General features: G+C 40.3%; 1 protein-coding gene across 4 annotated transcripts; it reads right to left on the minus strand.

Moving 5' to 3' along the window:
• Positions 1-1,452: 1,452 nt before the first annotated feature.
• On the minus strand, positions 1,453-13,098 carry CKAP2 (cytoskeleton associated protein 2). Of its 4 annotated transcripts, XM_035323736.1 has the most exons (11): positions 12,949-13,098; positions 10,731-10,818; positions 9,154-9,229; positions 7,089-7,564; positions 6,750-7,004; positions 5,512-5,701; positions 4,769-4,936; positions 4,095-4,167; positions 3,600-3,610; positions 3,184-3,560; positions 1,453-2,366 (listed from the first exon to the last, which is right to left on the minus strand). In XM_035323736.1, the coding sequence occupies exons 1-11, from the start codon at positions 12,995-12,997 to the stop codon at positions 2,144-2,146; spliced, it is 1,986 nt and encodes a 661-aa protein (XP_035179627.1). In that variant the 5' UTR covers positions 12,998-13,098; the 3' UTR covers positions 1,453-2,143. The 4 variants fall into 4 exon arrangements, with proteins under 4 accessions (XP_035179627.1, XP_035179608.1, XP_035179620.1 ...); XM_035323717.1 differs by having other exon boundaries at positions 3,184-3,610; XM_035323729.1 differs by having other exon boundaries at positions 3,184-3,610; positions 6,750-7,001; positions 7,086-7,564.
• Between the last annotated feature and the right edge of the window lie 25 nt (positions 13,099-13,123).

Consider the following 13,123-nt stretch of genomic DNA (forward strand, 5'->3'; position numbering starts at 1 on the left):
TCATTGGGTTCTTGGACTTCCCTGTCAGTGATCAGGAGAGGTCTCTGAAGAAAACATAGCACAACAGTACACATCCAACAAGAACCCAGGCTTGAAATGATGAGAAATGTGTCCTTTCTGCAAATAGAAGGCCCTACCTGGCTGTAAAAACCTAGGTCTTTTTAGGACTGAAGGCTAAATATTTGTAATATATGTAAAATATTTCATGACATTTTGCTTTGACAGGTCACTTTCAAAAGTCAACTAATTTACTAAAATAATTTCCTCAAGTAATCTGCCTGGACTTTCCCAAAGCATTTGACACTGTCCTATACGACATCCTTGTCTCTAATTTGAAGAGACATGGATTTGACAAGTGGACCACTTGGTGGGTAAGGAATTGGCTGGATGGTCACACTCAGAGTCGTGGTCAACTGCTTGATGTCCAGGTGGAGACCAGCGACAAGTGACATTCCTCAGGCGTCAGTGTTGGGACCAGTACTGTGTTGGCAACATGGGCAGTGGGATTGAGTGCACCCTCAGAAAGTTTGCTGATGACACCAAGCTGAGTGGTGCAGCTGACAGGTTGGAGGGAAGGAATGCCATCTGGAAGGACCTGGACGGGCTTGAGGGATGGGCCTATGAGAACCTAATGAGGTTCAACAGGGCCAAGTGCAAGGTCCTGCTCCTCGGCAATCCCAAGCACAAATACAGGCTGGTCAGAGAATGGATTGAGAGCAGCCCTGAGGAGGACCTCGGAAATCTGGTGGATGAAAAGCTTGAAATGAGCCAGCAGCATGCACTTGCAGCCCAGAAAGCCAACCCTGTCCTAGGTTGCATGGAAAGAAGCATGACCATTAGGCCAAAGGAGGTGATTGTCACCCCCTACTCCGCTCTCCTGAGACCCCACCTGGAGTACTGCGTTCAGCTCTAGGGTCCCCAAAGTAAGAACACGGGCCGGAGGAGGGTCACAAAAATTATCAGAGGGCTGGAGCACCTCTCCTACAAAGACAGGAGTTGGGGTTGCTCAGCCTGAAGAGAAGGCTCTGGGGAGACCTTATAGGAGCCCTCCAGTACGTAAAGAAGGCCTACAGGAAAGCCAGAGAAGGACTCTTTGTCAGGGAGCGTAGTGATAGGACAAGGAAGAATGGCTTTAAACTAAAAGAGATGAGATTTATACTAGATAGAAGGAAAAGTTCATCACTGTGACGCTGATGAAGGCTGATGAGGCACTGGAACAGGTTACCTAGAGACAATGTGGATGCCCCTGGCTGTTTAAGGGCAGGTTTGAAGGGGCTGTGAGCAACCTGGTCTAGTGGGAGGTGTCCCTACTATGGGGTTGGAAATAGATGATTGTTAATGGCACTTCCACCCCAAACCATTCTCTAAGTCTATTTTCAGAAATGCAGTCTCAGGCCTGTAGACATGTTCCACAATTAGTTTCTAAACCAAAGGCCAAAAATAAAGAACAAATACAACCCAGTTGATTAGTTTAATAAAACTACCATATTACAGACTAATGCAAACCAATATTATAACAGTCACATTGTAATTAGTGTATCAGACCCCATCTGAAGTAGATTAACTGATCATGAATAATCCCTGTAGTTAATGGGATTATACTCAGTTTCGTTGAAATACCCCTTAAAAATGGATACTGTAGTTTAAGCTAGTTGTACACCTCGCTAGCTGGTTTCAGTTTTCAAAACTAAATGCTGCTGTAGTAAATATTGCCCTACTGGAATTCCTAAGTTATTTTTGTTCCTTAAACTAAAAGTTAGAATATGCAGTTCTAAAGATTTATAGGTATTGCAACAAAACGGTTGATATTAACATTATATTACAATCACTGAACTGTGATATGAAGTGCGTTAAATCTAATTCTTAATTCGGTATATAATGTCAGTCACATTTAACATGATGACCCTGATGTTTGTAAGTACCAGGACAGACCAATAGATTTACCACAAGAGTTTGAAAACACAGAAGAATACACATTTAAAAGTTTAGTGACTCTAAGAGTCAAATTTCATCCTAAGCCCTCCCCACAAGTTTTAGATACCACCTCTCCTGAAGCTGCTAAGAAAACACAAAAATCCCACCCAAGCTGCGTTAAAAAGGATCCAGAGGATCTCTCCCTCCCATGTAGTGTTGATATTAGTTTTTACTCTTCCATTTCAGCAGTTGCTTCCTTCAGCTCATTGTTTTGTTTGTGGAGCAGTGCAGTGGCTTTTGATTCCAGTTCTTCAAATGATGAGACACATGAATCTTTAGGAGTATCTGAGGACTTGGACATCTTCTCCCGAATGCGAAGGGAATATCGCAAAGGGGTTACGATTTTCAGGTCTTTAGCAGTGGAGTCATTTGCCTCATGGTACATCTTCACGCTTAAGAAAATTAAAATGTTATTTAATATAGGCACACAATCATACAAACTACCTCCATAGCATCTAGAAGAAACAGGTCAACTCCTGTTCAACACTTCCATATTCCCATAGACAAAGGAAAGAGCAAAGAGGCCCTTTCCTATCCATGCAGTTAAAGCTAGAGGTACAACTCTTTTCTTGGCAAGATATTTTAATCTGGTAAAACTCCTGAAAAGTTTCTAAAGGAAGATTCCCCCCCCAACACGCACAGTTCCATCAGAAAACTGTTCTTCCCATTGTCAGGGACAGCAAACAGCTGCCAGGAGCCCGGCTTCAACACATACCAAAATAAAGCACAGCTTTCTGGAGTGTGTTATCTCAAATTAAACTTTGTGGAAAAGGAGAATTAAAGTGTTATCTGTTTTGTCCTGGGATTACCATCCAGATTCATGAATCAAGATACAGTTAAGATAATCTTTACATGACAGTTGCATCTTGTTTACTTTCTCTGCACTTTCTGACATATAAACACATTCATATTTGAGAAGGGATAGAATAGAGGCACCGAATTTCTCTTTACGTAGCACAGTGTAGAACAAAGACATTTGATTACTCTGTAGTGAGGCATTCCAAAGCCAACTGTTTTATTTGAATTCAAGGAAATACATTAATTTATTTTTAAGACTATCTTATTTGAAGGAACAAGAAGCAATCCTAAAAACTTAAGTTCTCAAGTGCATTTAACTCACAGAAGAGGTACCTCCCTATTTCAAAATGGCAAAACTTACTGTTTCTCCAGGTACCGCAAACTTTCCATAGTTACCTTATGTAACCTTACCTTTCCAGGTATGGTGTGGTAGATGGGTTGTATCTTGTTATGTAAGTTGTGTCATTCTTCTCAGGAGAATTAACTGCTTGGGCTAGATCTTTCACCCCATCTTCACTCTGCTCTTCTGTTTCGCGTTTTCCTTTGTTTTTTGTACGCTCTTTAGCTTTGTGCTTCTTATTCTTTTTTGGCAAGATCTCTCCATCTGGTTTCAAGTCTATTTCTTCTTCTATTTCTTCTTTTTTGATCACTTCATTGCCAGTCGCTGCCTTCTTATCATCACCCTCTGCTTTCTGGTCAGAGCTGAGACTCTTGAAGGTCTCCTGAACCTGCTCAAGAGATGAATTAGGTTCCTTGCTGACCTCCTCTGCTTCTCTCTGAGGTTCTATCTTGCTTTCCTCCTCTGCTTCTTCTAAATGAGATTCTATCACAGCGCTCCCTGAAAATAAAATATTGAAGAAAGTACAGCTGTGAGTAGTTACAACTAAAGAGAAGTTAATATTTTTAGGGAGATCTCTGTACTCTTAAAGCTTTACATAAGAATGGAAGTAACCAATGCTATGCCGTAGCAAGACTACACATCTGCTATTGAAATAGCTTACATGAAGAAGCAACTGACTTTTAGCTCACAAGATTTTTTTAAAAAAATTTACTATTTGATACCCAGGCTAAAAAGGCTGCATAGTGTTGATTTGAGAGAGCTTAAGCAGGAAGTTTGAATATGAAAGCATCTCCACTACCCATCTTAACATGCCCACAGTCAAAAAGGATTAGTTTAGACAAGGTTGTTTTCACATTAAGTACAGAATGATCGCAGAGAAGCTTCCACAAAAGAATCTGATATAGGCATAAGTAGTGTAAGCAGTTAATTTGTGTTGCCAGTCAAGCCAGACATTGAACTACAAGAAAAAACTCAAACTTACCATCCTCAGACTTAATCAGGCTTTCAGTATTTTTCATAATATCTATTAGCATGTGTCGTAGTTCATCTTTAGGCTGGAAAAAGAAGTCATGTTTTAGAAAACAGTTCCAAAATTATTTACTATTTCAACTTATTTGGCATAAGTTAAAGTGGTACATACTACACAATGTTCAAAATTCTGTAATGCATAACTCAGAACAAAAATGAATCCTGTATTTGCTTTCCTGTATGGTTTGGCAGGGGGGTTGGACCTGATGATCACTTGAGGTCCCTTCCAGCCCCTACAATTCTGTGATTTTCTGCACTGTGTGCCCTAAAGCTGCATTTGATGCCCTGATATCTTGCTGCTAATAAAGCAAAGGAACTAAGCTGATCAATAATGTAAAATTAAGTTCTGTTTGGAGCTTCTAGTAATAACAGAAGTCTCAGTCCTTTATGTCTTTAGGCAGAACATCATCAGGTATTTTAACAATCCTAAACCTTTCTTCTTGAAAGTAGTTAGGATCTACAGTTCTTACAGAGCAAACTAAATTCAAATCTGTGCATTCAAATGGGTCAGATGACTTTCCTATCATACAAGCATTTATTAAAAATCAGAAGTACCTCTATTTTACATGCTCTATACTTTCATGCCTTTTTGTTTGTTTATCTCAGACTACATGACAAGTTGCTCACCATTGCTCCTGCCAAAATAGCTTCCTCATAGACAGCAAAAAGCTTTTCAGGAGGGCCTCTCCGTTCAAGATGCATCCAGCAGATCCAATATTTTGCAAGCTTTTTAGCCCCAGGAGTGCTCTGTATCAGATCTTGCAACATGGCACGTACTTTATCACCTTCGTAGCCCTAAAAGTGACATGACAGAAGAGAATCAAATGCAGTGAACATCCCTAGGCACTGTATTTTATCTAGTTTTGACCTAAATAGTTGTTTGTTTTTTTTCAAGAGCAACCCTGAAAGTTGAAGATAGCAAGTATTTACAAGACTGAACTATGAACTTGAGCACAATTGTCATTCAGCTGTTCTTCCAGATGAGAACTATTTATACTAGCCCTTTTACATCCAATGCTGTATAGTCCATCGATGACTTCAGAACTACTTTAAAAAGACTTTCAGAAATCTAGTCAAGTTTCTGCAAATGCACATGTTTCAGATGAATTACTTCATAGCTACTCTCATTAATTAATATATTTTCTAATTTATTGTTTTACTGTTATTGCCTCATCTCATTGGTAGATCAATGAGTTAGTGAAGTTGAGCGACAACTGCTTTTTTCATCTGTCAGCAAAAACTATGATATTGCTTAATTTGGGGAGCAATTAATCCCCTGCATCTGATTCACAGGTCCATCATCACGTCCATGGGATTTTCATGCTGTGGGGGCCTACGCAAATAGAATTTGTAGGCAAGAGATTGAACACCTGCTCAGTTAACTGCAGACATTCTGCAAGAGTCTTGTTGACTTTTTCACTGTGTAACACAAGATCTAAGGAACTGGCAGCAGAAGAAAAGTCTTGTTCTTCACTCTTAGGCCGGGTTTCCAGAAGCACTGATATAGGTGGCCTCTTCATCACTTTTCCCCTGGATGCCCTCCATTCAGCCAGGCGAATTCTGCATTTAAGAACATTATTAATGGTAGTAAAACAGAAATTATATTTTTACATTAACTGACATTAATTGGGTAAGTCATACAAAGACATACTTTGTGGAGAGTATCCAGATGGTCCTCTAATCCTCTCCCATTAATCCTATGAGGCATCCTAAGAGGCCTATTGTTGCCATTTAGGTCTGCACAGAAATTTCAGAACCATGCACATCACCCCACCTACTTTAGGTATCTGACAAGTCAGAATTCTTTCCTCTCTCTTTTCAGCAGCAGCAAGAGTCTTACGCTAGATACCCTCATTTTCTAGAGGGTAAAAACCACCCCTGATTTATTGGTCCGTCACCTCTCTTCCATAAACTCCATCACCCAGTTCAGAGCAGAAAAACTAGAACAAGACTCTCTCTAAAGACACAAAGCATTGAGAACAGCATAAGATGACCCTATCACACAGCCTATAAAACCTGAAAAACATGCGTAAGTGTAATTCAGTTCATAGAAATTTCATTTCAACCCCATCACCCTACGACCAGAGATTTTTGGTAAATGCAGCTTTTTCCAAAAAGCTCTACCAAGAACACCAAATAACTTGTAGATTACGGAATCTTTACCCTATCGTCTAGGCAGCATTCACCAAGCTGAAAAATATTTCATTGGAAAGTGCTCTCCTCGAGTTCATAAACATCCTCACTCGTATATACATCTTGCATCATTTTGTATTTTTATTTTTAATAGGACTGCTGTGCATGGACAATTAATTTACAGACGTACCTGTCATACTCAAGACTGTCAGAACAGTTTGCCTAAAAACCAGATTGCAAACAATATATAATTTTCTGAGTAGATACAAACTGTAAGCCTGGAGAGCTGCTGCAATTAGTCTGAATCCTGATTTCATACTATTAAGTCTACAGTTTTAGTCTGCTGCCTTTCAGCATCAAGTTCAAATATTCAGTCCTTATTTTTCAGTGCATCTACTGCAAGAAATAGATCAAGTTAGATGTTCTTGGAAAGCAGAACAAGATCAAGCTATAACGCAGTGACTAATCCATTTACCTTCTCTCTTCTGCTGACTCTTTCAGCAAAACAGATTTCCTGCTGCCCATAGTTTTAGAATCCTGTCCTGTCTTCATGCTGGGAACAACTGAAACTGCTTTTGCTTGAGCTCCTGGTTTTGCATCTTGACAGAAATCCACAGGTTTCTTCACCCCTACTACTCCATGGTCAGAATTGTTAGAAGCAGCCTTCAGTGGCTGTGGTCCCCTTCTGCCCATCATGTTTTGGATCGTTCCTTTCTTTGGTACTACAGCAGATGTTGACTGCCTTTTATTCAGACTGGACTGTGAGTTAATAGCAGTTTTGTCAGACTGTTTGCTCTGTAATGGGAGGACACCGTTAGGTTTTACAGAATTGGGATGATTTGTGACTTTGATGGTCTTCAGAACTACATTGCAGCGGCTTGTGGACAAAGATTTCACTGCTGGCTTGGTGGTAGAAGTAACAGTCTTCTTGTCTGGCAAAGAATTCTTTTCCCCTTCACTTTTTGGAGCTTTTCGGAAGGAGTTTATCTTGGATTGGATAACTTTGCCACGATATGTACCAAGCACTGGTTTCTTTGTTAGGCTGACATTCAAATTCTGTTTTTCTGCAATCAGTTGCTTCTCTTTTATGCTTTTTATATACAAGAAGGACTTGCTAAGTGTTACGTGCTGAGATTTTATTTCAGTGACTTTATCCTTGGAAGTAAGATCTTCAGCGTTATAGCTTGTCCCAGATGCCAGTGTTATCATAGAAGATTTTAAAATAACGTTTTCTTCTGAAGTTGTACTTGATTGGTCCCATGAAAGTTGATTAGCATTCTCTTTATCCTCCTGAAGTGAAAAGCACATCCACAGATGTGTTAGATGTATGTTCATGCTGCATGTTACTTATGTTTCTAAGAGACTTCCACTTGCTTACAGGACTAGAATATTTAACAGTAAACACCAATTTTAAGGAGGGTAGTATCTACAAAAGCATTGTATATATGCACACCAAAGTAGAACATTTGTCAACTATTATTCCAGAATTCACATCCAAATTTCAAATAAGGATTCTTTTGAATTCTGCTTGGGAGTAAGAGGGCCCAAGCCAAGGGCTAAACTCTTCTTACAGAAAGAGAATTCCTTTAAAGCAACTGTCAGCTTTTAACTGCCAAAACTGCCTTCCACAAGGAGTCATAAGGTACGAACGAGTATCTCAGTTTGAATAACCCATCACTTAGTGGCAGCACCATTCCTCCCCTTGGCATGGATAGCCGACTGACACCAGGTAGTGAGTAAAATCTTTAGTTAGTTCATTAGGACATGCTACCAAAAGAGGGAGAATTTGTTACTAATGAGATGCAGGATGTTGGAGATAAAAATGGGTGCTTGAATTTTATACCACATTCTCCCCTGCTAGAGGTCATGAAAAGTGGGATCTAGTCTCTTCCTCCAAAGAAGTTCCTCTACAGCAACTAATACAGCATTGGATTAGAAGTTAGAATACATCAGGATTAGAAGTTTAGGCTTGGCCAGGCCAGTAGCTAGTTCTCAAATACAAGTGCTGCTCTTCATTTATTTTATACTGCATGGAATCTATGTGATTTAACTCATGTTTAAAAATCACAAGACATTAAAATGGACCAAAATACCTCTCTTCAAGAAATTTCTAAAAAAAAAACTTCACATTTTGGAAAGTGCTCACATTTGAAATTTTTTCAACACTCAATTTTGAGCTTTGAAGCTTTTTGCTTCACTCTTGACACAACAGTACGTTTCTCAAATCTTTCAGATGCCAAACTCAAAACATCTAACATGAATACTGGCTTTGTGTCGAGGTTTTCTTTACCCTTTTCATGAGAACCCATCTGGAGAGGAATCTGCTATTTTTAGCAGCACAACCACATACACCTTAATTCTGGAAAACTTAAACAAAATGATATAGGAGAAACATTCCTGTGCACTCACATTAGATATTCAGCATCTACTTCTGATTGCATTACATTTGCCAGCATTACAACTGACAAACCACATGTTTAACAGGTGGTTTTTTACGTAACCAAGCATACTAGATGAATTCTCTGCTGACAGAAGATCTTGCTCAGATTTTACGTAGCATCACTGAAGGATGAAAATAGATCTGAAAAGTTCTGAGAGTCTCCAAAAAAGGTGACAAAATTGAATAATTATTGCTAGTAATCCCTTCTCCAGTCAGGTACAAACTAAATACCATTATGATCCATTACATGCAGCCCCATGGCAGTTCTCTAAAAAGCACGTATTAAGCTGTCACTGAATAAAGTTTTAACTAAATGCACCTCTGCACATGCAAAGTTCTCATGCTCTGGAAGCCAGGTATCTTAAATGTGGTTTAAGTGAGTGGAATGCTGTAGCCACAGACACAGAGTGCCATCAGTATTTGAATATCAAAGACTTACCATTTCTGGCTTTGGAGAGGCTGATAGGTTTTTGTCTTGCAGTTTATTGCTAGCTGCTCGCCTAGTTCCGCTACTGCTTAAAAAATAAAATATATATATATCTTAAACCATCCTGCAATGTAACAGAAGAATGTATATTTTAAAGTAAGTTTGTACGGTCCAGAAGGCAGTCTACAGGCTGAATACACAGCGAAGCATTTCTGTTCAGAATGGGCTCTTCCTTCAGAAGAGACAAATGCTAGGCAAGCACTGGTCGTGACCCAGATTGCAAAACATCCCCTTCTGCACCACAGAGAGCTGGCTAACCGAGGCAGGGAAAAAAAGATAACAGACCAATTATGAGGCCAGGCCATTTGGGGTGAGTCTGAATAAAGATACATAGACATAGATGACTAGACTACACTGTGGAACAGTAACAGCCTCAAGAAAGGGAAATATCTGCAAAATAAAAGCATTAGTTGTACTCACAAGCATGATGGCTCTGAACAATGAGTTAACTGAAGACTATAAGAAACCCTGGAGTTTCATAGCCAGAGAAGAACCAGAAAGCAAGGAAGAGTAGTAAGGTAGATCAAACTACACTAAGATTATTGGCACAATGAAAGTAGTCAGCACTGGTTTTCTAAAGCAAGGCAGTTTTCTATAACATTAAAGCACTTGCCTTTTCCAGCTACATGGATCAGTATTTGACAGATTATTTATCCTTGCCATTTATGAGTATTTTATATTCAAAGGTCACTGCTCAGTTAGATTTGTACTACCAAGAAGTTCCGCGTGCTGTTGAACACTGTGGGACCTTAGCACTTCAAGCACACAAAATAGTGAACAACACGTTCCATTTAGATAGGAAAAAAATTAAAAATTAAATTTACCACTTGCAAAAATATTGATGTGACAAAGCTACACCATAAAGTACTGTTAGAGCTAGAATCCTCTGTACTTCACAGCACTGTCTTCTCTAAAGAAGCTTTTCTTGCTTATTGGGAGGTCTTATAACGAATGTCCCAACTTCAGAAAACAACAAGATTAAATATAGGTCAATAAGAAGTTAAGCAGCACTAACACTGAATGATAGGTGTCTGCATTCTGCGTACAGAACGTTACGCCTATCTACCAGCCATCACACTGCCTGGGTTCTATTACAATATATCTGCGCTTAGCAGAAAATATTAAAACAGTAGCTACAAAATATAGTGAAACTAGATCAACTGGATTGTGAACACATGCAGCATAACCTGAGTAGAAAGAGGGGAAAAAAGGTATTTGCAGAAGGAAGGTTGTAAATAGTAAATTGGCATCTGAAATAAAACTTCTTCCATGGAGGTGTCCTGTTCTGTCTTAGTCTCCAGTAAAACAAGTAACACACTTCCCAAGTTGCATCTATTAACACAATGCCTTTGTTTAAGAAAACCTATCAGTACTTGATGCCAATAAAAGGACTTTCAGCAATCCACGTGTTCTTGTTATGTGGCCTCACCTTTTGGTTGAGGTTCTTTGTAAGAACTGTCATTCACACCTTTCCCACCAAACGTACCACCTCCTAAAGGAATGTAAGCTACAGGAGACAGTAATAGTACCTGATCGGTGCCTCGTTTTCTTGAATGGGCACGCCAGAAAAAGTCTTTTTTCTTGACAGGTATTCTTCAACTTTTTGTCTTCTCTGTTCTGGTGGGTTTAAAAAGAAATCTTATTACATTCTATTACATTTTCATCTATACTGGTAATGCCTTTTAGAAAAATGGAAGAGTTAGGAAAATGTATACGAAAATATTATAAAAGAGATGCTGTGGATTAAAGGAGTCTTTGGTTTTATATTCACATGCTATGATGTCTCAAACATTCTCCCATTTCTTGAGAAAGGCTACCTTCAAGGGGCAATTGAATTTAATTTTGAAGTTATACAAAATGACTGTTTTGTTGTGTTAACTACTAAACTAGAATAAACCTGATTTTTGTGATGGGAAAACATTAGGCTTTTTCATCTTTTCTGGATGCTTGTCCATACCACGCCTTTCACAGATCTGCTGCTGGTTCAGCTAGCCCACTTTTCACTTGTCATAGTAATAACTTAACAGACATTAAAGACACACACATGAACCCATCTGACCATCTGTAAAATCACTTGCTTCTCTTACAGACCAAGAATGGGAGTTAATTACAGTGTAAAACAATCTTGAAAAGGCCTTTAGCCAGCCCCTACTGTCTTAACACAGAAAGTCAATCCAGAACAAGATGCTATTTCCCATGTTCTTGCTGGCTGATTACAGAGCAGACCGTCAGTCCTTCAGAGGTCTACATTGCTGATCTTTACATTTTATAGACCCTGTCTCCATACATGACCTTGGCTTGCTGGAAGCAGCTGGGATAGGATGGCCCTGGCCAAAGCAGAACAGAAGCACCCACACAGTCAGTCTGGACCGTTAAGACTTCAAGTCTTTCAACTGTCTCACATGCAATGGGATGGAAGAGCAATAACGTAAAGCACTAGCCACTGACACGAGAGAAACAACTGGTTTATGGCATTCAGGAACTCATAGTTTTGCACCTTTCTCCAACAGAGACAAGCTCATTCACCAGTGCAAGACTTAAAGAACTCCCAGATGAAACAAAACTTTTGCCCCCTCCAAGGGGGGCATAATCTCCCTCTTTGTACACGTTATCTTTCATATTTTGTCTCACCCATTACTTTTGATTCACACTTCAGAAATTTCCACAAAGTCATGTTGATAGACTCCTCAGGTTGAGATACTTCTGTTTTACTGAAGTTCAGACAGTAGAAATTGTTAAAATACTATTGTCTTTAAGACCCCAATGTTAATCCTGTAAGGCATGAAAAAAACTAAGCATTTAACTGTGCACTCTGGGGTCAAAAATAATAAGAATAAAAAATTGTCATCCCACAGAATGAGGTAATTGTCCTCAGAGCCTCCTCCTAGTATGGGAGAGCTGAAAAGGGCAAGTTTTCTCATGCCCTGACACACCAAAGCCTCAAATACACAGCCAGTAGAACAGACTGAGACCTAGGTGCCTAAGTTAGGAAGAACGAAATGAGCTTGTGGAGGCAAGTCCTGCAGAGATGTTTCTGTCAAGAATGCCCATAGACATGCATGAAGACTGCTACAGCAAGCATTCTGCTACTTAAGCAAAGTTATAAATATAACTGAGCATTTACATTAGGATTGTAAGCTTCAGTTTGGCTCGTAGCAAGCCTAAAGCTGTTTCTGTTGCATTTAGCATTTAAAGGAATATTTAAGATTAATTAAAGCCTGCAGCCTTTTTTCAAGGAGTGTTTTTCTGTTAATGCCATACATTAAAAATAAATAAATAAATAAATAAATAAAAACACAAAGCAGCAAATGATTTGAAAAAAAAAAACAAAACTTAAAAGACTGCTTACATGCTTAGTGCAGTTGGGTGTGCAATTAATAGAAGCGTGGGGTGTGCAGCGTGCCCCTCCTGGAGCCCAGGCTGTGCTTTTGCAAAGTGAATTCCGTCAGGCCACGGCATGCACCTCTTTCAGAAAAACCACTGATCCTAGCGTGCCACCTACCTCCTCCATCGGCCACAGGCAGAACACCTTGCACCAGAGCTTTAGGTAATTTTTTTTCTTACGAGGTAAGGGCTGCAGCGAGGGACCACCGCCCTCCAGGCACCGCCAAGCCGCCCTCACACCTCCACCTCCCCGCGAAAAGAGAAACCCCAAGCCCCACGGGAAGCCGAAGAGAGAAGCACAGCACTCCAGGCACACAGAGCAGGGAAGCGATCCCTCAGAGCTGCGCTGCCCCGCAGCCTTACCTCGGAAGGCCGGCTCGGCCCTGCGGCTGGGGGGAAGCCGTGCCGCCATGGCCGCCGCGCCGTTTGAACCGCCCGCCGCGGGGCTTGAACGGGCCAATGGCCGCCCGCCCCTCCCGCCGCCGCCCTAAGATGGCGGCCGCCGCCGAAGCCGCCGCCAGGAGGCGCTGCGCCGCCG

The sequence above is a fragment of the Oxyura jamaicensis genome, chromosome 1 (assembly GCF_011077185.1).
Source record: "Oxyura jamaicensis isolate SHBP4307 breed ruddy duck chromosome 1, BPBGC_Ojam_1.0, whole genome shotgun sequence".
NCBI classification, from domain to species: Eukaryota; Metazoa; Chordata; class Aves; order Anseriformes; family Anatidae; genus Oxyura; species Oxyura jamaicensis.